Source organism: Calonectris borealis, chromosome 16, assembly GCF_964195595.1.
Source record: "Calonectris borealis chromosome 16, bCalBor7.hap1.2, whole genome shotgun sequence".
Lineage (NCBI taxonomy): Eukaryota > Metazoa > Chordata > Aves > Procellariiformes > Procellariidae > Calonectris > Calonectris borealis.
The window spans coordinates 2,082,201-2,110,108 of NC_134327.1; the positions used below are offsets into that span (position 1 = coordinate 2,082,201).

At 45.1% G+C, this 27,908-nt stretch overlaps 1 protein-coding gene across 1 annotated transcript in view; it reads right to left on the bottom strand.

Moving 5' to 3' along the window:
* Window positions 1–3,880: 3,880 nt before the first annotated feature.
* LOC142088983 (germ cell-specific gene 1-like protein) overlaps window positions 3,881–27,908 on the bottom strand; it is a 52,634-nt gene continuing 28,606 nt past the window's right edge. Inside the window, exons 3-7 of the mRNA XM_075164859.1 lie at window positions 21,000–21,152; window positions 16,746–16,857; window positions 11,809–11,976; window positions 5,260–5,327; window positions 3,881–4,696 (exon numbers count right to left, since the gene is read on the bottom strand). Coding sequence (XP_075020960.1) covers window positions 4,587–4,696; window positions 5,260–5,327; window positions 11,809–11,976; window positions 16,746–16,857; window positions 21,000–21,152 — 611 coding nt within the window. The 3' untranslated portion in view covers window positions 3,881–4,586. The remainder of the gene's footprint in view (window positions 4,697–5,259; window positions 5,328–11,808; window positions 11,977–16,745; window positions 16,858–20,999; window positions 21,153–27,908) is intronic.

Here is a 27,908-nt window from a genome sequence, read left to right on the forward strand (position 1 = left end):
TTGGAAAAGCAGTCAGTGACAGATCTACTGCATAAAAACAGAGCCAAAAAAGAAGCACAAAATGAGTTAGATAAAAGGCAAGGGAGAAAACAAGAACAGAGGTGTCAGAGGGAGCACCCTTCCCCAGAAGTGCCTTGCTCTCATAAACTGGCTGGGCAGGGGTGGAAGGCAAGAATTGCTGACTAGATACAAGGAAAAGCTCTTTCACCCTGAGGGTATTCCAACACTGGACAGAGGCCAAGAGAGGTATTGGGGGTCCATCCTTGGGGGTATTCAGAACTCGACTGGACAAGGAGCTAAGCAGCCTGATCCAGCCTGCTCTAATGGACACGCCGTGAGCAAGGATCTGGACTAGAGGTCTGTTGGTTCATGGGCTGCTCTGGGACCGAGAGGAGGAGTGGAAAAGGGTGATCTTCTGGTACAAGGAACGCAAATCAAAATTACTGGTTATTTAAATCACAGCCGAATCTCAGGCATTCCTTAATCTTCACTACGAAACCCCACATTCAGTAAATACGTTTTGCTGTAGCAAATAAAAACCACCTTTATTCTGACAAGAGCAAAACCCATTTTAAGGCAACTAAAATAAAAATACGTGTTGTAACTTTTTTGTTAAAAATATACGTATTTCTCCTCACAGCGTAAAATTATCTGAACATTAAGTGAGCAAAAATCTCTACCTACATTCTGGGGGAAATATAACATGCACAGTAACTGAAAGGCTATTTGGGTGCATATACAATGGGAAATACTTCATTTTGCATCTTTAGCAGTGTTGGACAGGGTTGGGGTTTTTGTGTTGTGGGTTTGGTTTTTTTTTTTTTGTGTAAATCCAGGATTAGCTGTAGGAGATGGAACATTTATTGAAAGATGCTATTTAAAAGAGTGACAGAAAACACGTTTCATAACTAATCTCACTGAAATTTATATAAGAAATGTTTCCAATTCACCTGTGCACTGGATGAAACAAAAAAGTATTATAAACTATCACTTTCTTTTGCTTTCCTTTTCCACCCTTTAATTTTCACTGGCTGCAGTGCTAAACACGGGACTGAATTTACTTTTGTCATCATGCTTATTTCAGAAGCAGAGGAGCTGGTTGCTTAAGAAGCAATCTGAAGCTTGTTAAAGCAAAATGTTAGTCTGGATTTTAGCAGAGGTAAATGAGGACGGAACTGAGACCTGTAACTTTGGAGATTCCTAGTGGGCAAGGGTTTGCCTGACGACAGGAATGAAATTCCCATTGCTTTCAACATAGCTGGATCTTAGATCTGTAACCATGGTGCTTTATCAGAGGGGGTTTTTTTTGCACCGGTTTTTATGTAGTGAATCACTATGAACTGAATAAATTACAGGAAGAATTGCAAGACCTGGAGTTGAAATCAATGCTGACATGAAATAGGAAGGTGATTGCAGCTGTCAGGTATCTCCACAAGGAGAAACCTTGACTCAACTTTGAGCGACACTTCAAATGCGTCAAGCCCTTGTTGTCTGCCTTCTTCCAGCCCTGTGCTGCTCAGCATATAAAGCATGTTCCCCGTTGTCAGAGTGACCTTGTCTGCCGTCTGTGCCTTGCCCTCTCCAGCTGAGCTTGTGCAATAGACTTTTTGTAGCACTGAATTTGGAGACATTGGAAAGTTGCCTGCAAATCCAGCACCACTTTCCTTCTGTGGCACTTGCGACCAAGAAAAAACAGTGGATATTCTTTTTTTTATGAATCATTTCCACCATGTTTTAATCTAGAGTTCTTCTGATGATCATGTTTGAATAGAAAAAAATGCTTTACAGTGAAGCACTGAGGGGCTGGTTGCATAAATCTTACTGTAGACAGCCAGGGGTGGGAGGATGGTAGAAGAGCTGTGGGATGGACCCAGGGGAAATGCCTGCAGGGTGATGATATGCGAATAAAATCTTTTTTTTCAAGGCCTCCTCTTTGTAGGTGACCCTGCCAAAACAGTGACTATATTATTTTTTTAATGCTAAATTCAGTTTGAATAGTCTTTCAGTTTTCTACGAGAAAAGCTGGTATCCTGGACCCTGGGTTTGTCTGCCTCAAATGACAACCAAGGCTTTTAGCCACAGTCAGTCAGAATATGCAGTTTCCTGCTCAGCTCTTGGCTCTCCTGAGCTACCCTCTTTGGCTTTGCCACCATACCTGTCCCTCTTTGTCTCGTCTGACATCTCTCCCGCCTCTCTCTTACCCCTTGTTCTACATCTGTCACCCGTCCCTCTCCCACCTGCCCTGGGGCTGCACACCGACCCAAGCAGCAGGCTCGTCCTGTTAATGCCTAGTGGTGGGAGAAGACTGGAGGAGAGCGTGGAAGTGGCGTGGGCATACAGATGTCTGAAATCAGGCACAATTGCTGTCTGGAGCCTAAAACAGTGAGCATTTCTGGGTAATAAATAACTGCGACAATAAAAAAGATCCTGATGTGAAACTTCTATCGTTTTTGTGCAGTGACGTTGCACAACCGGTGCCTTGAGATCTCCCAGCCCTGCACATCTGAAAGAAGAAGTTGAGACCTCCAACATCAACAATGACAGCAAACAGGCTATTAGGAGTGTTTAGAGCTTTGCAATGGAAATGCTAAGTTTGGTATGAACAAAACATGACTGTTTTGTTAGATATTAGAGGTATAGGGGCCAGCGCCATATGTTTGCACAGGAAGGCAGCTTGGTGAGAGCAGAGGATGCCAATTTACAGCCAGAGCTCCCTGTTCTTAGCCCAGCTTGGGCAAGTTTAAACCCCGTTAAAGGAAAATTACAGTTTAGTGATGGACATTAAATGGTCTAATATAGAATTATCAAGACTGAATATTGCATTGCCCCGATCAAGACTCCTCTGGAATCAAGCTTCTGATGAAATTTATAATTTAAGGCCACGTCTCAAAATGGATAGCTTAGTCTCACCAACGGAGGAACCTGAGATCCTGCCCTGGTCCTGGCCTGGCATAAGGCCCTTCGTGCTACCTGGGCTCTCACAGTGCTCCTGGGCTGCTCGCAAACCTTTAATATTCTCTCTTCTAAAATCACCTGGCCAGTTGGTGTTTGTCTTATATGATTGCTTAGCTTTGTTCTTTTATTTAAAGTTTTTACTCTGTCACTCTACCATGGCACTCCCCATAAATCTTTGCCTCTTAACAAGGACCAGATGCTCTGTTTTGTCTTTGTGGAAGGACAGAAAAAAGCATGATATCTGAGGATGCGTGAATATTCCTTATATGCTGCTCGGTTCAAATTAGAACAGCCTCAGAGCGTTTCTAAGTGAGGGCAGCCGACAAGTCCTCCAGGGGATGAAATGCTGGTTGAAGTGAGCAGCAGGAATAACTTCTGGTGATACGTCCTTGTGTCCTACCGGTACAGGACCACCTCTGTGTGGAGAGTTCAAAAAGAGCTCAAAATGAGCTGCTGGCATTTTTATTCTGCTAGTGGAACGCAGGTGGTGAGTTGACCAAGCAATGGCGAGGGCTTGGTTCTAGGTGATGTGCCCTCTTCTTTCATACACCAGGCCCCTGGATAAGCAAAGGGCCAGCGTAACCTTTGTGGCTGCTCTTTAGCAAAGCCTTTCTCATGTCGTTCTCTTGCCATTAACAAGTCTCTGCTGGCCATGAGGCCGTTGCATGGGTAATGCCAAAAAGAAGAGTGGGAGCGTATGAAGCTAGAAACAACGTTAAGGAGAATCCTCTGGTCAGGTACAGGCCAGTTATGGCTTGATGGGGCTTGTTCCAGGAAGAAGACTTTCATCTGAAGGTTGTGAGGCTTTGTGCCATCCTGAGCAGCAGTAACTAATGTTTTTTCCTCCCTAATAAGCATGAATAATGGAGGTTCTGAAGCTTAAGTTGGATTCATAAGTAAACTGTGAACTGAGAGCAGAACTTCACTCATGTCACTTTATTAATATTGATCTGATTTCATTACAGTAGGTAAGTGATGCGAAGCTGAAACTGAGGTAATATTGAAGAATGGCCCCTGTTCTTTAACCTGATACAGGACTTCTCGTTTGCAGTTTGCTTTTACAGCGCTGTCAGCACACCTATGGAGGTAAGCTATGTGTCCTTTAAATTGAAGTACTGGGGCAGGGCTGGGTGTAGGACCTATAAAGCCTTTTTTCTATTCCTTGGAACACCTAATGTCAGGAATTGTTATTTGTTCTTCGAAGCAAAGACCTTTGGACAGTCTCCATAATGAAATAAGCACATTTGAGCACTAGCCAGTAGCTTGGCAGGTAGGGAATTTTCTTGGGAAATACGACCCAGATCAATTTTGTGCTAATAGACATTTTCAGGCCTGTGAAAATGAAGGATGTGGATCTGCCTGTGGAAAGGTCCATAACTGACGTGACATTTTCAAGGAGCAGGAGTTACCAAGTGAGCTGACAAACCAAGCTGGAGAGCGGTGCTAGCACTATCATGCGTGTGGGGAGACCCCTTGTAGTGACAGGGACTGGAGAGCTGCTCCAGCAGGTCTGATGAGGGACCAGGACCCTCAATTATTAGGGTTATGGACACCAAGCTTCCATGAGTATGTGGCTGAGATGTGCATCTCAGCAAGACAGAGGCAGCAAAATACTATGAGGTTTCCAAATTTTAATAGCGCAGAGTCAGCAAGTCGCTTTCCCAAGTCTCCCTCCCGCTGAATGAAGAATCACTTGCTTTCTTTGCAAGGAAATAAATGGATGAAACTGCACACACCTTTCCTGGAGGGTAAAGGAAAAGTATAGTATTCAGAGCAGGGTAGGAGCCATGCTCCAATATTGCTCCATACATTGAACCACTGATTCCCATAGCTTAAAGTAAGAATTTTTGCAAACGCTGAATAAAAGCATAGCGATTTTCTGAGTAAGTGCAAGAAATGGCATTAATTATGCTAATGTTATTGTCTACCAAAGCTGCTTTCAATCATTTTTATATTCAATAGCATGCATCATTCTGAATTGGTGATAAATATAGATGAAAAAAGGTAGTGATAATGAAAGTTATACAGGTGTAAATTAGAGCATATTTTTAAACTACTATGAAGTCACAGCTTCTTGAGATAACATAAAATTATAGGATACGTGCACATCCTAAATTGAATCCTGGAGAATTTTGTACTGTTCATATGCTAGTTGATTATCGTTTGGGCCATGCTGTCTGGGAAAGTTACAAACCTCTGTTTCCATAGCTTCCTACTCCAAACCTTATTCTCAAGCCCAAGGAGCCAGCGTGGGGACGGTACAAGCCATTGTGTATCGGACATATTCGAGCCATGGTCACTTACTATTTGGGGAGCAGCTATGGAGGCACTGTAACCTCAGGTCCCCAGCCTCAGCCCTCTCCTCCTCAGTCCTGGAAAAGAGAATATAGAAGTAGCACCTTTAACAGAAACAAAGGCTGCTCCCACATGTACAGAAACGGAAGGGTCAAAATCAATAAGAGTACAACATACCTGGGCTCCTCCATCTATAGCCAGCCAGGCCCATTATGGAGATCGTAATGGTCTCAGGAAGGACTCGGTTCTCCCCAATCTCGGGGGAAAGCTCATGTAAAGAGGCCATGGGGAATAGAAATGAGGGGCTCAGGGCTGCGTCTCTCCCACTCTTTCACTCTTCAGGATGAATCTAAGCGTCGGGGACTAACAGCACTGTACAGTACGTGTGTGTTGGAAGTGGGTATGTTCCTAGTGCTACACCATTTAAGTGCCAGTCCGTGTAATTTTCCAGAAGGAACAGCTCTGCGGATAAACCTTCCTGTGTTGCAGAATAAAGTACAGAATAAGTCCAAGGCAGAACGATACGCTCATCATTGTGGGCTAATGAAAGCTGAATACTCAGATTTGAAATCCTTATCGATGTCCATATGAAAAGCTATTGACTCTGTAAATGGGAGGTACTGTAGGTCAACAGCTTAAAACCTGTTCAGATATCTAGATGACCAAGGAGGAAATCAGAGCAAAAGGTTGGCATGTCTTTGGAAAGCATTGATATGATCTGCACAACATCTTATATGAGTACAATGGAGTTAGAGGAAGAAAACTGTGACTAAGATACATTAGAGAAATGTGCAAAAAAGGAAAAAATAGCATATGTGAATGATGATTTGAAAGTTCTGATTCTCATAGTGTCGGGAATAGCCCTGATTTATTATCTCTGCAATAGCTTTGGTCCTGCCGCCTGCTCCGAGCACTTCAAAACTACATTTTCTGTCCCTGCAGAGACATTTTGTCTGCACTGGGATCAATGGCAGTTTGAACCCAGTTCACTCTAGAATTTCACCTGCCGCATCCGCCTGATGTTGGGCTGGTTTTGCAGATCAGAGTAAGGGCTCAGTCAGCAAGATAAACGTTGTGAAATCAGCTGCAGTACCAGGATGGGTGTTGATGGACAGCTGCAAGTTGGCAAATGCTGTGCTATGGAGGAGTGAACTGCGGAAGGCTGAATCTTCCAGATTTACTTGCTGAATTTGTGTGTTGGTTTAACAGGGAGCAAAAGGCTGGATCTCAGACTGAAGACAGGGCTATGCTGATCTCTAGGGTCCCTTCTCCCACCGGTGCCAAGGTGGGCTGACCTCCTTACCCCTGCCTGCAGTGGCTTCAGTTCCAAGAGGACTCAACACCCCTGGCCTCACACGGCCTGACCAGGCACGGGTGCATTTCCTAAAGCTGCTAATCTTGCTCCTGGTGTCAACGGTAAAAGAGGGCAGTGGCTAATTCAAGCTTTCTCGTATCACTTTAATAACTTTTTGTTTCTTGCTCAAGCTGGTGATGACCTCCCCATGGAGAGCTCATCTGGATTTGATTTCCACCCTTTCAGGCCCCCTGTCCCTGACCCCAGGCTTCAATCCTCATGTACTTTCACCTCAAGCCTCTATGTTCCCTTGCCCCAGATCTTCCTCCCCATAGCTACGCTCCTCCTCGTTCCAGCAGCTGTGATGGGGCCTCCATCTGCCCCACTAACACCTTCTGCCTTTCCCCCAGCATTCCGAAGAAGCAGAGAGGAAATCTGAACTGAAATCAGTTCTTCATCTGAAAGCAAAGTCCACCAGAGTTCTGGGAGCAGGGAAAGATGTGGGGGAGTGGCTGAAAGGGTTATTTTTTAATATAGAAAAAAAGGAAAGCAAGAAACTGGGGACAAACATGGGAAAGACGTTCAATGTGAATAACCTAGCTGCGCTGTCCCTTGCCTGAATGGATGTGATGATAGTGTCGCTGTAGCCAGTTGGTCTAAATGAGTGCAATTCTTGTGAATGTGTTCTAATTATCACACAGCCATATGGGCAAAGCTGCTAAAACTGCTACGTCTACTGATTTCCATCTTGCCTTCCTCTCACTTGCCTTTTTAGCATCCCCAAAACTAGACAGTTGCACATTTATTAGATGTTACACTGAGAAGGCTGAAGATTTAACAGTCTGGGTGCCCTGAAGTGAGTGCTGCACTGGAAGGGTTACCCCAGGCCCTGCTTGCGGGCGTTATTTTCTCACGGCCTTACAGGTACTTGTGCAGGGTAGGGAGGAACGTGTGGGATGTCGTGGATGACCCCGCTGCGGAGCAGCTCCATCTCTGTGGCAGCAGGCAGTGGCAGAGGGACAGCGGTCCTGGAACCACTATCTGTGTGCTTACAGAAGGCAGATAGCTGGGCAGTGGAAGAGGAGAAGGTCCTGGCACGCTGACATTCCTTCAGCTGACTGTCACATATAGCTTATCAGACTATATCGGCGAGAACAAAGAATCCCTGTCCCTTTGACTTATCCTCAGAGCAAAGGAAGCAGAAAGGCACATGGAGGGATACCTCCTCTGCTAGCTGGGGTGAACTGTAGACAACAGACCATGCTCAAGATCACATGGGGCAAGAGTATTCACATGAAACAGAGCAGAAAGAGAAATTGAGAAGGAAGGGAGAGAGAGACCTATTATGAATTGACACCTAATAAACTAAAAAATTGAAAAAGATGAGCAAAAGTTATAGACAAATATACAGTTAAAAGGAAAACCAGAGAAAAAGGGAGGACAGACAGTAATAGGAGAGACTGAAAGCTGACATGTTGCAGATAATTCTACTGATAATTTTATAGAACACTTAATACCTGAATAATACCTCCAAGCCTGTATCATTTACTTGTTCTGCTTAGCGTTACTCAGAGGGCTATCGTATCTTTTTTATCTGAAGAGCTATTATATCTCTTGATTTTATAGTGTGAACTACAGAGTCTGTTTTGTCTGGAATTTTCAAAGTATCCCAGGCCTGGGAAGGAAATAATTGTTGAATATAACACCGTGAATCTTTGATTTTTCAGCAGCTGTTGCAATGTTTTCCCAGTGATAGAAACAGAAAGATGCTGCGCTGCTGAGAGGCAAAGTCTGTGTCTTTGCGGTTGCAGGGAGCCAGAGGCTGAGGCTGTCTCTGGTACGCGGGTGGCTGCACCTTGGCTGTGCCGACGTGTGGACTTAGGGTTGGACGACCATACGCGCTGTTTAAGGTAGAGTGAAAACAGGCTGTGGAGCAGCATTTGGGGTCTACACATATATTCCTGTGATTTTAAAGGTCTTTCCTACGTTCTTCACAGCTGAGGCAGTTCTCAGAGTGCGGAGACTGAAGTTGGCAAGCAGCAGTAATGCAGGCTGTGCGAGGCTGACGTGCTAGGGGAGGGGATGGGGGGAGTGACGGGGAGGGAGGGGGTCAGGACGACAAGGCAGGCACTGATGTGGTGCAGGCATCCCCTGCAGCGGTGGTGACATGGTGCACACTTTTTGAACTGGGAGCTCTCAAGGGAACATCTCAACTCTTTCATCTAATAGGTCTCTAGTAAATCTTCTGTTGTTATATACAGTTACACGTGATTAAAATTAAATGAAATACAGGATATTACATTTGACAAAGTACTTGTGAGATTAGTGGTATTTTACTGTCACTATTCTTCATAAAGGAAATTTCTTCTCTGGGAGCAGGGGCCTGTCGAAGTACATTCCAACAAAAAACTTTTATCAGACAAAATGGGGCTAATGCTTTTCTTCCCTGTCTCCCCGAAGATAAACTGCAGCTGTGGAGAATAATGATAAAGCCTTAAATTTCACTAGAAATATATTGCTCTTAGAAAACTGCCTATTGCACTAAGTCTATTCAACGCAGAGGTAGAGGCGTGTGTGCAGTGGGTGCTGGATGAGTACCGAGCTGGAGAACATGCAAAGAAGAGGGCAGTGATATGCACAAAGTAACTGGAAGGAGGAAAGGCTGGAGGGTTTTATTTATGAGATATGAAAAGGAACATGGAGGTGTAGGAGTAGGAGGGAATATGAAGTATCCCTGGGTATGTGGAAGGAAAGAGAATCTAAGTTATTTTCTATTTGTGCAAGGGAAGATAGGAGGTGGGGGGAGTTGTGTGCTTGCTGGGACCTCTGGCACCACAGCATCTAGCAATTGGTGATCCCTGGACCCCCTGCAGTCTCAGAGTATCCTCAGGTGACAGTAGCGAAGCTGACCATGCATATGACAACTTAAAAAAAAAATGGATGTAATGCTGCAGAGCTTTAAATCTCTGGAATGATCCCATGGTAACACTGTCTCTGGGCTTCTTATTGTGTATTCAGATGAAACAATTAAAATAATGTGATATAAAAAAAGAAAGTCATAATCATGAAGTTTGGGAACACCACATGCTTGAGCTGTGTTTGCCAAATGTGGGTGAGGGGGTTTGGAGGACGTGACCGACCAGTGAATTGTTCACACAAATTCAAAATGAGCAAGGAAGCTGGAAGGACAGAACAAAATACACAGTCCAGTCATAAAGCAAGTAGTAGAGACAAAGTATTGTCGCTGTATACTGGTCAGGGTGGCTCTGGCCAGTGTACAGAGCAGTCACAAGAACAGGCTGTTCTGTATGCATGTTGCCTAGTATGGAGCTTATTTTGAATGATATGTATAACAGAAGAGTTAAAAAACGCATTGGTTTGTACTGGCCAGGGTGGGACTTGTCACTCATCTTGGGCACATGTGCGTTCAACACCCTGCTAGTTGCGTGGGTAAGATAAACCTTCTCCCAAGAGACCTGAAAAAGCCTCGACGCTGCATTTGGCTTGTTGTCTTTCGTTGGGGCCCTTTACCTGTTTATCGAGTGTGTTGGGGTGAAGGTCTCTCAGACTACAACTAGTCCAACATGAATTTGATTGTAAAGTCTTAGGTGGTATTGTCTTACATGTATGTAAAAATGGGGGTGCGGGGGGGGCTGTGTAATATGGCGAGTGCGAGAGGAATCAAAATCAAAACGCACAATACGGATGTGAGATAAAAAGGGTTACTGTCCTCCATGCCACTAGTGTTTTTTGCTATTTCCTGTTCCAGAAAGGCCATAGCGATACTTTATCATGTTTCCTTAGCATTTCCCAATGTAGCTCAACATACTCTGTTGCTTGCAATTCTGCCGGTCTCTCATCTGCAATCCTCACGTCAACCATTCAGCTGACTCTTCTCCCTCACTGAGTGTTGATTCCCCTGGGGCACGTGCTGACCACTTCCCCTTCGCTGTGGTTGGGGTGTTTTTTCAGGTGGGTTTTTTTTCATTAAAAAATTCACTGTCGTCTCTAAATGCAAAATTAGGAAAATCATGGTTGTTTGAATAACTTCTCTCATCCTTCCAGACTAAAAGGTAGAGTGAAAACTTGGAAGTTGGCAGAGGAATAACTGTAACAGCAGAGAGTATCAGTTAAGGTTGGGTGACCAACGTAAAGTAATAAGCATGGAAGGTCTCTAGTTCTTCCTGCTTAGGAGAGCTCCTCACTTCATTACTGAAGTGGCTGATCATTTTAAATCTTCTGTCTCCTCAGAGCTTCCCAACCACTCTCTTCCACCACTGAGAAACTGCCACATCGGTCAGAAGAACAAGAATGAATCCTCCTTATGTTTTCTGTCCCCAAAATATCTTTATGCTACTTCCAACAATAGGCTTTCGGTGAGGATTCTCTGTACTTATCAGCTCCTCACTCCATGAAGTGGAATCCCCCTATGGAGTCCATCACACCTTCCTGCTGTGTGACGTCAATATTTGTGTGTTCTTCACATTCTGCAATTTTAGGCAAAGCCTCGACCTTCTCACGAAAGAATGAGGGCAGCAAGTATCCCAGTGCAGCCACATGGGCCAGCTAAGGGTGCATGGGGTCAGCAGTGTGGCGGGTGGGCAGCGTGCGGTGACGGGCAGAGTGAAGGAGTGTCTCTGGGCCTTCATGGCCCAGACAGGACTTAGAGTCCACCTAAGACCCCGGTAGCAGTGTGGGTGGCACCGTGCGGACGTTTCTGCAGTGCAATAGGATGTAGGCGCTATACTTGTGTGGAGGAGCTCAGGGGGATGGGTTGTGTGGAGGAGCCTAGGATGGGTTGTAGGCATGTGACTATGGAAGATGGCAACTCCAAAGTGGCCTAGTGGTGCCTGGAAGATGTCCCAGCAGCAGTTAGGATTATTGGGAGGTGCCTATTACATGTGCCGAGAAAGGATGGCTGTAGCATTTGCTATATACCCACAATTTTACCTTTCCAGAGAGGGACAATCGGCTTGCCTTGGCAGCATAGCTTCTTATGAATTCCTATGAATCAAATGCATACTGTGAGGACTTGTCAGTCTGGTGTTTTAACGAGTATATAAGAAAAGGCAGGCACTGGGACATCACAAAATTTAAGAAAAAACAAATCAAGGAGGATCGTTTGTGTTTGTCTTTAACACACATCTTCTCCAAGTATCTCAGAGACTTCACCCACATGTGCTGAAATGGGTGAGAGCCTGGATTTTCTGAGACTAGCAGAGTCCATGAAAACCTCCACTGATCGAGCGACTGACTGCACTGACCTTTCTCTGAAGTACTTGATGGCTTCCTGGTCTAGGAAGTTCTGCTCTTCTCGAAAGCCCTGCTCAAAGATTTTGCGCTTGTGTCTGAACTCAATGACAGTCTTAGTGTAAGAGTTCAAGGTAGTAACGGAGGCCGCCATGCAGCAGGTGAAAGAGCCCCATGCCAGACTGTGGAGAGAGAAACCAGCAGACAGAGCTGGGTTAAGACAGCAGCTCAGGTTATATTTCTGATGCCAAGAGACACACATACACAGGATGCGATAGGCAGGTCCATCAGCGGTGACAAACCCGTTCTCCTCATCTTACCTCGAAGGACCTGTGGCACGTGCTCAGGCATGCAGGCAGGGTGCTGGGCTAGGGGCTGGGCACAACTTTCACTCCATGGGGAACCCTGTGGCAGAGCGCTAACGTGAACGCTCGGCGCGCTCTGACAGAAGAGCCGAACGCCTCTTGATTTCCCTTTGAAAGGTTTCAGAGCCTTGGAGACAAGTGCTAAAACCTGTAGAGCGGTAATGAACTCCTGGAAGGAGTCATGCCCCAGAGAGCACGTCTTTTGGACCAGTGGAAGTTCTCCAGCATCCATGGGAGACTGACTCTGCGCAACGCTACTGCAGGGGTGGTTTCTATTCTGTTCTTTATGCCTTCATCAGACTACTGTATTTCCTTCTTTCCTGGTTCCTGGACATTTCTAGCATTCCTGGCTTATACCTGGTCTCTGAAAGCCTGACCAGAATAGAAGACAGCACTTCCATTTTGTGGAGCGATCCAATCTGAGGGCAGTGCCCCAGGCGTGCAGGCAGTGCTGGCCAGTCTCGCTCAGCCAGCGGCAGGACACCTGCAAGTACCGACCAGGAGCTCGGGGAGACAGAGGGAGAAGGAAAGTGGAAGACAAAACGCGACTGCCCCAATGCCAGGCTGGAACAGCAGCAAGTGCTGTCCTGCGTCTCCTGGCAAGGAGAGCTGAGCTGGAGGCTGCTCTGCTCCCCGCTCGTGGACTGGGCTTCCCCCGGCTGCCTTCTGCCCTCCCTGCACATCGCTCCTCCAGCCTTTACCTTACTGATCTCAGGTTCAGATGCGGCTGGGGGAACTCATGGCCCCAAGGAGTTTAGATGCTTTTTGAGCATGAAATGGGGCTACAGAAAAGGCACTGAATTCCTCCTTTTGTCTGCAGAGCTTATCTGTGTTCAGGCTCCCCTTGACTTCGCGTGCAGCCCATCAGCTCCAGCTGCACATAGTTCACAGTGGCTTCCTAACTAACTTGGATTAACTTAATCATCTGTGTCAGCTACACACTTTGCCTGCTCCTTGCTTTCACCTTTTCTATAACCAAATTGAACATTGATATAAATTATGCAGAACCGAAAGAATACAGCCACAGTACCATTACCTTATAAGTACACATTATCAACAGAGCCCTCAGCGTGAGCTGTTTTCCCATTCTGCAAAGCTTCTGCAGACAAGGAAACAGTTTCTCATTTCAAATAAGACAAAACTTGAAAAAGAACACATATTCATGAACTGAAAAATCTGGGGGAAAAATGGTTCAAGTAAACAGAAATGACTCATTTCAATGATTTCAGAAGTCCTTTAGGGACTCCCATGGCGATGCAGTGTGTGGAGGGATCCCTTTCCTACTCAGTTTTGAACCCTTTTGTAGATGCAACCAAATGAGAAGGAAGAGTAGCGAGCCCTGGGGTGATGAAGTTCCTCAGGCTTCCCACGGTTGGGTGGAGAAGTGGAAAGGAAACTCGTGCGACGTGTGAGTGTCCAGGCACAGGGAAGCCTGGCAAGGGTCTTCCTCCTGCACGGAGTGTGTGGAAAAGCTCCAACAGCTCCAAACATTTCCAGCTGGGCTCCTAAACAACATCAAGAAAGAAGCCAGCTGAAACCACAGGCTTCACTGTGCCTGGTTGGTGCCTGGGGGATGACATACAGAGGAAAATTTCTCTTGAAAGTTTTTGATCATTTCTAACCATTAACTCAGAAATGCTGAAAGGTTCAGAGAAGGAAATACAGAATGAAGACTCTCAACGTGACCTCAGGTCTGGCATTTGGTAAGTCATAACAATGAGACAATTACGATTGATATGTTTTAGTTTTTATGGACCTTGGTTAAATGTTATTTATTTTTAAGTGTAAAGAGTGGTTCTCCTACCTGTAAGAGTAACATCCTACCTTAGGTGAGGACCTCTTTAACAGCAAGGCCCCTCCATGTCAGCTGTGCCCCAGAGGTGGTGGGACTGTACCTAGAGTGCTCTGGCAGCTGAGCTCAGGGCTGTGCTCTCAATCCAAACAGCTCGGGTGTTTCTATTTGTTTTCTTTCTAGAGGGGCCGAGCCTGAACAGCCACCGATCCCCAGAGCCACTGAAACCCCCTGCCCGGAGAATCCCCGGGCCCAATCCTGGCTTGTGCCAGAGCACAGAGCAACCTCCAGGCTTTGCAATGGCTGGGGAATGGGGTAAGATAACGGGGACCAAGCGGTGCATTTTCATCCCCGGGACATCTGAGCAGATCACAAGCAGCCCTTCCTTGTTTTGAGGAGAGGTATTTTTATCATTCCCTTTCGATAGAGGGGAAATGGAGTCACAGAAAAAATAGTTTTCCCGTTGGCGCTTGGGAAACGAACGGCAGTCTAGATCTCCACTCATGGCCTTCGGCTCTGGGCCGTGGGGAGGCTGTTCCCCACTTTTCAGTGGTGGTACCGTTCTCGGTGCTCTGGCAGGTTGTCTCGTAGGACGCTGCAGTGGTACTTTTTACAGAAGGCTGTAAATAATGCTGATGTTTGCACTACTGGTTCAGGGTATTTAAAGCTCGTGCTTCAGGCCATCACCTGGACCCAGATGGAGCAGAAAGAAATTCCTCCATGTGCAGAGTTTCCAAACTCCGCCAGGCTGGGTGGGCATTTGTTTTTAACCCTTCTTAAAGAAGGTGTTCCAGTCTGGGCGATGCCAGGGGAGGCTGTAGCTCTCTAGTCCGAAGAGCAGTGGTGGTTCAGTGTTAGCTGGGAGGAAGAAGCCTTGGTTTTGTTGCGTTTGACTTTCAGACCTTCCTTTGCCAGGTCTGCTACCGGTCACTGGCACGGCAGGAGGAACCCCGCGGCCTTCCCCAGGCTGCTGAGCACCACTGCAGGCTGCAAACGCTGCTGCTGTTCACGTCTGTCCCGGGGAGCTGTGACTGGGCTGATGTTTGCACTTGCCCAGCGTCCTGCATCGGCAAGCATGTTGCCTTGGAAGGTATTAGGGGAGGGAGAGAGATTACCAGATCTGAGAAGCTGCTTTGCGACAGCAATAGCTCCAGCAGAGCTCAGCTCTAACTGGGGTGAACCAAGAGCCACTGTACGGAGCGAAGCTGAGGTCCCACTCGGGAATGTGGGAAGACCTGAGGTTGCTCCCACGTATTTGCCTGCCTGTGGGTATCTCCGGCGTCCTCCACAGTGAGGGCTAACCCAGGGCCAGCCCTGGTCTTTAAACCAAAGCCCTCTGTGCCCTGGCTGCGGCTGCCTGGGGGGGGATGCAGCGGGGGATGCAGCGCCTGCGCTGGGACACAGCCGCGGTGAGGACACAAACCGCTGCGAGCTGCCGTCGCAGGATGGGGTGCTGGGCTCTGAACAGCTCGCGCGGAGCGGGGGTGGGATGAGTGGCCCGGGGAGGGCCCATAACGCCCGGCGGGACCCGCGAGCCCCTGGTGCCTGTTCTGAGTCGTGGGTTCTTGTCTTGCACAAGGTGAAGGAGCATAATCTAATGAGCGCTTTATCATGCTAGACATTTAACAACGTTCTGAATTTTGAGTATTGCAGTAAGTTACAAAATAGATTACTGAAGACAGATTAATAGAGAATACGCCTTATTATTTAAATATCTTAACAATTATACAATTATTATGACAGAATTGTTATAAATACTTATATAAATATTATAAATATATGAATGCAGTATATTTATATGTTCATCAATAAATATTCATTATTGATACCCAAAATAAGCTGCATTTTAAATATAATGTGATTTATATTTTGTAACAAAATGTATTTATTTATTTTGTATATTATGTTACTAAAATGTTAGTAACTCCTCCCATGAAACAGAGTATAGTGAGGGGAGAAGGAAAGACTAATAATTCCCTGCAGTGCTGTGCATAAGTATTTGTATTTATTTATTGGTGGTAGCAAAGATTGTTGTCTCTGCTTTGAGATGGAATGAAAATAATACGCTATATTTAGAAATGAAAAAAAGAAAGTATTTTCCCCAGCCATCCAAAGAGGCTGATGCCTCTAGAAGGATGTGCATGTTGTTTGCAGGTATTTCTATTCTCCAGAGTCTCCTATTCTTGTTAAGCTTCTTATAAACTTGCAAGCAATATAACACAGTTGAAGTATTTTGGCCAAATTATTTTTATGTGATTTTTAGAAGATAAATGGGAAAGGTAAAAAAAAAAAAAAAATCAGTCTCCAAAATGTCGTGTCCGTTTTCCCAAGCCTTCTCCCCACGATCCACAGGGAAGTACCATGGTGCCAGGAGCACTATGCCTTCCTCTGCCGTTGTGTTAAAAGTTCCACTGCAAGGTTCAACTGAGACATTAATTAAACACACCCCCCAAAAAAAAAAAAAGCGAAAAGTCTCTGAAATGCCATGGCAATTATGTACCTAAATTGAACTTTAATGAGAGTGCTCAATCTGTGTTGGTAATTGTGGCTGCTGTTTATTTACAAATGCTGGGTACCTGCTGCTGCGCCCAGCTGCTGCTGCTGCGCGGTCACCGAGAGCTGTCCTCTAACACCTCAGCAATGGTACGGACATGCTGGGTTTTTGCTCCTACCATTTTGGCAGCTGGGAATTCACATGCGTGTTCCTGGAAATCTGAGATGATATGTACAATCTCCCAACAGACTGATGGAACAACTCAAAAATGAAAAGATATTAACTGGTGGTGACACTTACCAGAAGGACCATCCATAGTCCCATGAATGCGGTCGCCAGTCCTCTGGCCCAAGGCTGACTGTCACTTGGAAAACTTGAGTATACATCATGTGTGCCACCATCCCCAAGAGACCTGAGAAGCAGGGATTATAATAGGAATTTTCGTGCTAATGTTTTTTATAATTCTTAGATAGCTGCTGCTGGAAGTGCCTTGAAAGCTCAAAAAAAGTCTTTGTTTGTAGTTTTATGCCTCCTATTCTACTGTGGGGAAGGGAGCCGCATGGGCAGAGAAAGGTGTGACTGAGAGCTCGTTATTTTACATCACACTGAATTCTCAATTAAGAGGAGAGTTAAAGAAAGAAAATCGTTGAAGGAAATGTTGCACAATTAGCATCCCCACCAACCTTGCTGCTGCAAAGCAGGGGTGTGCCACCCACCAGTTATCTCACTTAGCCCACCGCAGGCAGGCCTCAGGTAAGAGAATAAGGAGAGAGGCTTCTGTAGGCAATGCAAGATGGAACGTGTTAACACTAAACAACGATATTTTATCTGAACAGTTGCTAAGATTTATAAATTGGAACACTTATAAAACACTTGGAAGTTACACAAGGAAGTTAAGTGAACTCAGTATTCCTGACGATGTGTGGTGAGAGGACGTAGGGATACTCTTGAAGGTACACTGTTGATGCTTGCTTTTGTGACACCATTATATTTCGCTGGGATAATTACAGCTGGGTGAAGGTCAGACACTCTATTAGACACTCGACTCGCTGTGATGCTAGAGAACAGGGTTGCAGTTAGATCAGTGAATTTGCTCTGCCACTTAGCTGGCCAGCCCGTATTTTTACATTTAGACATCTGTCTGAGGACAATCAAAACCCACTTTTCAAGAAGTGGTGGCCAGCAGCAGCTGTGATGGTTGGAGAATTTTCTAGCTACAATAATTTGGGATGTGTCTGCTTTAGTACCTAGGTAGTGCAGAATGAAGCTCCCAGCTGAGCACACGAAAAGCGGGGGTTCGGGCAGCTAGGTAAGCTGTGGGGCAGGAGCATCATTTTCCAAATACACCTTGGACTTACAGATGTCAAAAGCCCCTGGTGCTGCAACGATGGTTCAAGGCACTTTGAAATACTGGTGTTCTGCCATGTGGGGTACAATGCGGTCCCATACCTTACGCTTTGCTCCTTAACCAACGTCGTCATTTACTGTTACCTCTGACCATCTACTTTTTTCCACAGTTGCCCTTCCTCCATGTGGAAGATCCTGATTCTCCCTCCCCAGACCCAAATTTTGGCTTACTTTCAGAGTCTAAAGCACTTCATTAGCCTCACCAGACATGTGGGTGATTCAGGGCAATTCTAGGAGAGGGAAGTCAGGGAATGTCATGTTTGTGTTGTGTTAAGCAGGACCTTCAGCAAGACAAATGTCATATTTGATACAAACAACTGCAGAAGCTGAAAGCAGATATTTTATTACAAGAAGCTGCGGTGATTTGCTCAGCTGCTTCGTGTCAGTGTGACACACTGGAAAGTTAGGAGGTGGAAAGAGCAATTCACATCGGAAGAAATGATATTTCAGCAGGGTGGGCGGCCTAATGGGAGCACAGCAAACTGGTGCTTGTTTCTGACTATATTTAATTTCCAGAATTCACTGGGAGCTTGCTGTACTTTTTAAATCAGTGGATGTCTCTCCAGCTGATAGTTATGGTGTTGATCTTAAAGTTTGGGGTTTGCTGTTCCTATACCTACTGTCAGTAATTTTTCAACCTTAATAAAATATTACAGGCTGCCCTGAGACATGTCGTAGTCACTCAGAGCCATCAGGAGGTTTGACACGGCCAGGACTAGCTTCAGCAAGGCTGCTCTGCTCTGTTCTGTCATGCAAAACCTTAATGGGGTTTCAGCAATGTTCAGACCTTTCGCCGCGTGGGAGGCCAGGATGACAGTCCACCGATACAGGTGAGTGGGAGGTCATCAGCAAGTCCTGCTGTAACACAGGGACCCCAGCGAAAACGTGGCATTTATTGCTTTATCTGCCTAATGGCGGGGAGGGGCGGGGGTGGACAGGTACCTGGCTGCGCTGTCAGAGGCATTATGCCATGTGCAAGCCATAACAAAACAATACGAGTCTTTCTTTTATTGCGCTGCGTCATGCACTTTTGGTTTGGTTTGTTCCTCATGACACCCATCGGTTTGGTCTATTTTAGATATGCCTTGCCAAGTTCTCCACGGGGATATCCTATGGTACTGTTTGTTGCACATTTAATGGTCACATTTTGGATAAAATGACCTGCCTGTAACGTATATCAACAAATGCTGTATTTACAAGATCATCTTTTCCTCCAACTGGCTGCTTAAGGCTGAACAAAGAGGACAAAAAGCCTGCATGCCCACCCACCCGGGGTCCAGGGCAACAGATGCCTGGAGGTGGATAATCCTGGTAACATGGTGGACTGGAGTGACTGGAGCGGAGGGAGTGCAGAAACACCGACCATTTATAGTCGGCTTGAGATCATTAATCTTGCAGGGCCGGAGCTGTTTCTAGGTGTCAGTAATGGGAGAGCTTAAAGAACTAAATTTGGAAAAGACAATATATTTTAAGGCATTTTCAAACACCTTTACTAAAAGTATTATTTGTGGACTGTATCACATTAACTAAAATGCTTTATTATAAATATTACATGAGAGATGTATGTGAGTTTTTAAATTTGCATACGGCTAAGAGGAATACCAAAATCACGATGTTATGGGGTTTTTTTAATGACTCATAAGAGGTTAAGAAACAGCAATAAGTGGCCACACTGCCAGGATAATTTTTCCTAACCTTCAGATATTGAGCTACGAGAATATGAATATCCCATTGCACTTTTAAGAGGGAACTCTAGCATGAATTTAATGAGAAATGTGTTGCTCCAAGGCAAAGTCCTCTTCGTTAGCTGATTTCTATTAAGCTGTGTCATTACAAATATGCTAAGCTTAAAAAAATACGCTTTTCTTCTTTCCTCTGATATCTCCTGTCACTGAAAAAAACAGCTAGCAGTGTTTTGTTTTGTTTCGGTTTTTTTTCCTTCTTCCTATTTTTCTATCCCTTTTCCCTGTAAAATTTTAAAGTTTATGTTTGGAACATCATGGCAATGTGCTTATAATGAGGGAAGGGCAAAATAAAAATAGAAAGATGGGTAGGAAAGAAAACTTCATCATTCTTACAAAACTTTAAAACTGCAGTTAATGGTGAAGAGAAAGAGAAACAGCATGGAAATAATTGTTTGAATGCTGAAGAATTCCACATAGTTTGATTTTGAATATTGAACTGACTTTTTTTAAAATCCAAATTACATCCAAAGCTGAAAAATATGCTTTGGCAGTTTTTACCAGATATTTTTCTCCTCTCAGCTCTACTTCTGATCTCAGTTTTATACCACTAATTGTATTTTACAATTTGAAGCTATCCCTGAAGATACAAACCCCTTCACAGAAATGTACATTGCCTGTTATAATCTCTTTCAGCTTGAAATGCAGCAGAATAAAATGCACTTTATTGCAGAAGTTCTCCCTGCTGGAGAGGTCCATGCAGGAGTGCTCACAAAAGCCAGCTGTGGCTGGTTGCTTGTATAAATCCTGGGAAGTGGAGTTTTCAGCCAGCATAGAAGTGAAGGGGCACTTAATGACATGGTTAGATTTGATAACTTCTTTTAGAGAAGTGAATTCCTCAAGTTCATTTGCTGAAGGGCTCCAAGTACAGACCAGGCATGAAAATAGCCTGAAACAGTTGTTCTGAGAGATGTACCTGTCCCCAGATTCCTTGTGGGGTTGCTCTAAGTGCGATTATTAGAACCCTTTTCATTCTCAATTTTGCTAATGAACAAGATGGGCTTCTTTCTTTGGTTTGAAGCATCAAGCCTTCATCTACTCTTATGATTAACACAGAAAAAAGAATTTTCAACACTATATGTTTTTCATTTTCTACTGGATTATCAGTGTGATGATGCCGAAAACAGAGGCTCAGGCTATGGCTATGGTAATGGCTGTGCGGGATGGGGGGAGGCTAATTACTGCATTGCCGTTGCGAAATCAGGACTATGTATTTTCACTTCCCCCTAGCAAGGCAAATTTATCATATGGTCTTTGCTCCAAGGGAACGAAAAATTGTCATGAAAAATGTGATAGCGAAATGGGCATAAAAGAGCCTATTAGACCCCGGGTTTTATTCTTTCAAAGTTTTAGAATTTTGCTTTGTCGTGGCTCCTCGGGCAAAAGGGAAAGGGAAGGTTCATACCTGAAAGCACAGTGAAGACAGCAGCAAAGGCATTTAACTTGAGCCCATCTATCACACTGCTTGAATGAAAGAGCTCGAGGCACATAAGGCTGAATCCGACGACTAACAGCATGATGTATAACACCTCGGATACTACTGAGAGCCACAGGACACCTGCAACGCACAAGAGCAGCAACCAGTCACTTATTTGGTCCGTACTTTCAAGAGGTTAAAGTTGGTAAAAAATAATTAGGAAATCCGGAATATCTAGGAGTAATTGTGTATTGAAGAGCGGCGGGGTGGTAAAGATACTGCAAGAAGAACAGGCTGTTTCCTAAGATCTCAGCTTGGCTAAAGAACCTCTCTGGGTATATCTAGAACATCTTGGCTCCTCTGACCCAGACCATAGGACACAGAATCCATTTTCCCTCCCTGCTGTGGTTTAGATGAACAGAATCTAGCACGCGTGGTGGGGATGGCACATAATACCTTACAGTATATGGGCTGGTGGGAGATGAACAGGCTTGGATACCTCTTTTTCACAAGGCTGTTCAAAGAAAATGTTTTCAGTCCAGGTTTTAAAGTGCTTATCATACAGTAGTGTTGGGCCTGTTATTAGAAACTGGTGTCCTGCGGAATGACTGTTCCGACGTGGGGTGTTTGGATCCACTGCACAGATCCCCGCTGCCGGGACTGATAGGAAAACTGCCAGAACACCGGTGGGGTGGAGCCAGTTATTTATAGCATACTCAGGTGAAGAGCTGCAGGTACAAAATTTGGCCTGCCTTCTGTTTTCTCAACCCCAAGGTACAACCCCTCCGGGGAGGGGCAGAGTGGATGTGCCCCGTTTGCAGGGCTTCGGGGTTGCGCAGAGGTAAGTGGGTCTGGCAGCATTTGGTAGTGGCCGACTGCGACCGATTCATCTGCTGTAGGTGTTACATTTGGAAATTTCAGCACAACGCCTCTAGCAGGATCTGCTGTGTCTCTCAAAGTCACCAAGCCATGGGGTTAAATTTGAGAGGATGGTAACAGATGATAAGAGTCCCTGCCAGATTTCCAATCGCTGTTTCAGCACAAGAATCTGCTAGAATTCCTCAGTACATTTGCTAACCTGATTGCCAGAGACTTCTGGAAACAATGAGCAGTGATGGAAAATTTCAGCCTAAGCAGTTGAAACATGGAAAGTTAAACATCTGAAGACAATGGCTTATATTAGAAAATGTTAGCTGTAACCATAGAGACTGCCACAGGCTTCACTTATATTAATACATTCTCTCCTCCCTGTAAGAACGTATGTGTGATAATGCCTATAGTTGAGCTTATCAACCCAGATATGCAGTCTCACTTTTATCAAATATTTGAGTGTCCTCTTAGTGACCAGGATGATCCCAGCTCGCATTTTGCCTGGGAACTTGTCTTTATAATTGCATCTAATTAATATGTGCTATTCGTTGTTGCCACCGTGTCTGACCTTTTGAGTTTTTAAACAATACTACAGAGATAGTAATAAATAAATCTTTTAATTTCTCACAGTGACTGCATGTGGAATATTGCATCTATCAACAGCAAACAGCTGCTTATCTCACTCCTATTAGTCAACTTGGTATCGGGGCAACTGGCACGCTTTTCTAAAAAGAAATATGAGTGAGAGACAGCAAGGGTGTTGTTCTGCAATACAGCAGGATTAAGAAGGGATTTTGCTTCATTTTCTCATGAACAGAAGTTTCTACAACAAGAGAATGATGAAATGGTTTGAGTTGGAAAGAATTAGATTATGCAAACCTGACCTACAAAGTGAGGCAGCAGAGAGCCCTAACTAACGAGTTCTAATTCATAAATGTCTCAGCCCAAACTTGAAAACTAGTATACAACATATTTGCCCTGTTTATCGCCCTGTTTATTTGCCAGATGTTTATCGCCCTGTTTCAGCTCTTGAGGATCCTCACCGCGGGTACCTACAGAGAAGGGCAGTGCTGTAGTAGTGACTGCAGTGCAAGGCTGTGCTGTGGCTCTGTCCTCTACTTCCTTGGGTGAACAACTGGCTGAAGGGTCGAGCTCAAAGTGCTGTGGTCACCGGGGTAACATCAGGCTGGTGACCAGTCACTAGTGGTGTTCCCCAGGGCTCAATTTTAGGGCCAGTGCTCTTCAATGTTTTTATCAGTGACCTGGGCATGACAGGAGTTGAGTGCATGCTAAGAAAGTTTGCTGATGGTACTAAATCAAGAGGAGATGTTGAGTCCCTCAAGAGTAAAGAGGCCTTAGAGAGAGATCTTGGTAGATTTGAGTGCTGGGAAATCACCAGCTGTATGAAATTTAATAAGGACAAATGCTGGATTCTGCACCTGGGACAGTGTAATCCTGGATGTACGTATAGACCGGGGGACACGATGCTGGAGGGCAACCCTGCAGAAAGGGGTTAGGTTGATGGCTTAGGGTTCCGTTGATGTACATCAGCTGTATACATGTTTTATCTATTGCCCACTTATGAAACAGTGCTTGAAGCTGGATGCTGTAGACACAAGTGTAGCGTGCTTGAGAAATATCAGGAAGCTGAAGAGATGCACATATGTCTCTATGGGAGGTTCCAGGTTAACATGACCAGAAGGCAAGTGAGGGGATACTGCCAGAGGCGGCCTTGTGCACGTTCAGAGTGACAAGAGGGCTCTGGGAGGTGAGGGTGGAGGGCTCAGCTGGTGTTCTTCATCCTGCTGGTGAAGCAGAAAGGCACAGGAGGAAGGAACACCTGATGGTGTGGCTGGTGTCACAGGGAGTGCTTTGGTTTCTCTAACCAGAGAGTCCTCTTTCAGGACCAAGGACTGCTGAGAGGAATGGGATCCACCTGGTCAAATGGGACAAGAGTGGTTTTGCCAACAGGATAATCTTGCAAGGAGAACTCCAAACCTGATATGCTGGAGAAGGCTTGTCCTAACTTGAAGAGCTGTAAGGGCATGGGGGACAGTGAGGAAGGGACAGGGGCTGGAGCACATGACGTAAAGGTAAGGCAGAGCGAGCTTCACCTTCTCATCCTGTAGAAGAGATGGCGAAGGTCTTGCTGTCTACAGCTACCTAGTGGAAGGACATAGAGGACAGAGCCAGACTCTTAGAGCTGAACAGGGGTAGGATAAGAAAAAATTTGCAACATCAGAAATTCCAGACTGAGCTAAGCAAAAAGGTGGTCAAACACTGGAAGAGGGGCCCAGTGAGGCTGTTGGATCTCTGTCCTTGGAGACATTCAAATCTCCACTGGACGTGGCCCTGAGTAGCTGGGTCTAATGGACATTCTTCAGCAGGGGCTTGGACTAACGGCTCCAGAGGCCCCTTCCACCCTAAATCATTCTATGATTTTTTAATTGCACAGTTGCTAGGTCCAATGTGCTGGGGGAGCGGCTGGAGGGAGGAAGTTAGCTGGGGTAGGATAACTGGAGTAGAAACGGAGTTGAACTATGGCTCTGATGAACGGCTCGAGACATGAGTTTTGCTGTCCTGTGAAACCTTTTTCCAACGAGACACAAAGACCAGGAGAGCTTCCCGTGGAAGGCATAGGCAATTATTTCTTCTTTTTTGGGCCCTGTTTCTATCTGGAAAGGAACTCTATGTCTAACGCTCATGTCTAATTTCATGGTGTACACTGAATATCTGCTCCGTGCCCTTTTTAAATGCATTTATTGTGGGGGAAGGTAAGTCACACATGCAGTGTCTGCATAGTTCAGAGTATGTCCTGTCCTGCCTGCGTTCATTTTGAATTTCATCTGAAATAATAACATCCAGAAAATGCAAGCTATATCTGGATTTTGCATCTTCCTGGGGCTGCCAGAAGCAGAACAGCTGATTCAGGTTATTAATTCAGGAGACAGTGTCTTTCTGTTCTGCGCTGATGGTGAAGTGGTCTCCCACTGCTCTTCTCTCAACATGAGATTCATGAGGCAGTCACTTGGCATCACTTACTTCCACTTACAATCTCTTACAGCCTCCTTCCTGCAAAGTAGAGAGCTCCTTCTCTTGAGGAGACCTCAGTCATTTCAGGTGACGGGGAAGAAGCTCTCCAGAGGATTTTTCTCTTTCCCTATCTTCTCTGCTGTCACCTTTTCTGTCTGTCTCGGTTCCCACCAGCCTGTGTCCTCTGCTCCAGGGGTTTGTCTGGCCTAACTCAGCTTTTGTGAAAAAATCTTTCCTTCAGAAGAGTCAGCACTTGTTTCATTTGGAGATTCCTACCTGGATGGCCTGTATCTGAGGGTCTGTATTCTTATAAATCATCACCTTTGTCTCATTTTTTGGTTTTTGTCCAGTTTATGCTTTTTCCTTGCCTGTTCATCAAACTGACTGTTACGTGTGCGGAGAAGGTGCTGTGGGTTTGTGTACAGAGCTCAGCTGGGACGCGCCTGTCATGCCAAGGACGTTCCTTGGTAATGCAGAAAGATTTCAGGTTCTGACCTGCCTCCTCCTCACCACGTGCAGCATTTGTCAGACGCTGTGCCATCCCTGCTCACCTTGTAGGAAATAATGCTGTGACGTTGTGGAGGCAATGGGAGACCTCCTAGGAAAGGAGAGCCTATTACTTTAAAACAAAACTAAATCAAAACTGATTTCACTTGCACTTCCGTACACACTCACAAGCACAAGTATGTGCAAGGAGTCCATCCAGCATACCAAGACACATGCACTCAGTCAATCTTTCCAGAATTCCCTGAAATAATATAGAGGATGCTGGCTGTCAAGTCCTCCTCATGTCTTCTGGGCTTTTTGTAGGTTAGCAAAAATGTGCTAGGTTTGCATGCTCATTTTTGTCCTGGCTAGGAGCTGACAGTGATCTGTCTTGCTGTTCTGTCACGTCTCTGTTACACATTGTGATTTACTTGTTGTCCTGTATCCCCCAACCTGGTGTCTGAGAAGCTGCAGGTAGACGAGCACTAGGATCTTGGTGACCCACTAATCTCGGTACCATCAACACCTGCTATTCTAACAGGCCTTATCCTGCCGTTTTTTACCCTGGTGCTTCTACACCAACCAGTCTATCACGTCCTCGGCAGTGTTCCTGACAATGACAGAGTTACTTTTGTGTACTGTGGGCCACTTCGGACCTTTGCTCCTGCCCCACAGATATTATGCTGTATGTCACAGGTGGGATTGTTCTGAAGCTGAACACCACAGACTGTGGAGCTGTTCCTGAAGGTAAAGGGGTCACCATCTTCAGGACAACTTCCTTGCGAAGCGAAAGCTGGAAGTACAGGGCCTGGGCTGAGCTGCTCACCTGGAACTTGAGATGGCAAAGCTGGGAGTCACTGAAAAATTTCACTTAAGTCAACTTACATGATAGGACTCCTTCCTCAGAAGGAATCATACCACCTTCGTATCATCTAATCTCAAGACAAGTTGCTTTGCCTAAAATGTGAAAACACAGCCCTGCTGAAAGCACATTTTTCATCTGTGCTTCTGTTGTTGTCCAGAGATTCTGATTTCACAAGAAGGTCAGTAAACTAGCCAGGACATTACTGAGCTTCTTCGTGTCTCTGAGCTATTGTTATTTCCTCAACAATGTGCTACCAGATTGTCTTCTCTGTGGAGTTCATGGTGAAAAGCATCAGTGCCATCTCCTCATGGACTTAGCACTGAATCAGTATTGCTACACGCCAAGGAAATTCATCTTCCAGCAACCCCAAGTGAAGTGAACATGCTCTTCATTGTGACTGAAAAGATAACTGTTACCCACACGATCGCTGAAATTTTAGGAACTCAAGTACATCGTGAACCATCTCACAAGATCAGTCCCTTGCATTTCTGTCAGACAGTGGAGGGCAGCATCAACATTTTGAAGGCAGATTCATAGATACGGCAAAGCTGGTGATCATGTTAAGTGCATCTGCCAAAGACGTGTTAACAAAATAATGTTGCAGACAATTCTGAATGAATGAAACAAACTGAGTATTTTTCTGACAGTGAGGTAAAGAAGCTTTACCTCAGCCTGCAGTGAGTCTCAGGGCTCAAAACTTGAGTGTATTTCAAGTCAGTCCTGATCACCAGGGAAGGCACTGTAAATGAACACGCTATTACCTCTCACCAAGGAGCACTCTGAGTCAGGAATCTCCAATGCTGACTTTCCTTTGAAATAGGAATTCTGAAAAAAGTCATAGAAATTCTGCTTAGAAGAACTCGAGGCATCATACCACATTTCAGTGAATTCCTGATTAAGGAATCCAAAGAATGGTGTGATTAATGACTTCCAGGAGTTTTGAGCTGATTTTGACTGTTTGGTATCTAAGTTAAGAAGTGTAAATGTGAAACTGGGTTAACTGCTGCTGTTGTCATAGGTTATTCTGTTGGTTTGCATCTGGCCTTTTCCCTTCGGAGTAAGAAAAACTAAGGACCATTCACAATACCCTGAGCGAAAATAAGTATCGAAACATCAAGTTTTCTTTGTTCAAATCCACTGCAATTTCCTGTCACAAAAAAGCAACAGTTGCTGACTCCAATTTCTCTGTGAGAGCACTCTGGTTAAACCGACCTCAAGAATGTCAAGAAATTACTGACACGCGCTTCTGTGCTCTTTCCCCACAACATGCAAAGATGATTCTTAGTTGTCTTCTACTGCGTTATTAAAGCCATTCTCAGATCCGTTACCAATTCGGACTGAAATAACAAGAACTTGGTTACCATCTGAATGAGACTATGTGGAGGATAATAAAGAAGCATTTGCTGCATTTGCTGCATTTGTTTCTGGAACCGCAAAGTTCCATAATTTCAATTACTGTTGTGCTTCTGAGATTAATACAGCCAACAAACCAGTTCTAGAGAGTCAAAATACACATCTATACCTCCTACCACCTACAGTCACATGCAGCCATGGAGTTTTATGCTAAATATGTATGATTGTAAACTTGTTGGCAAATTGGAAAAGTTGATTTGCGGTGCCAGCTCAGTATGCCAACAGTTTCT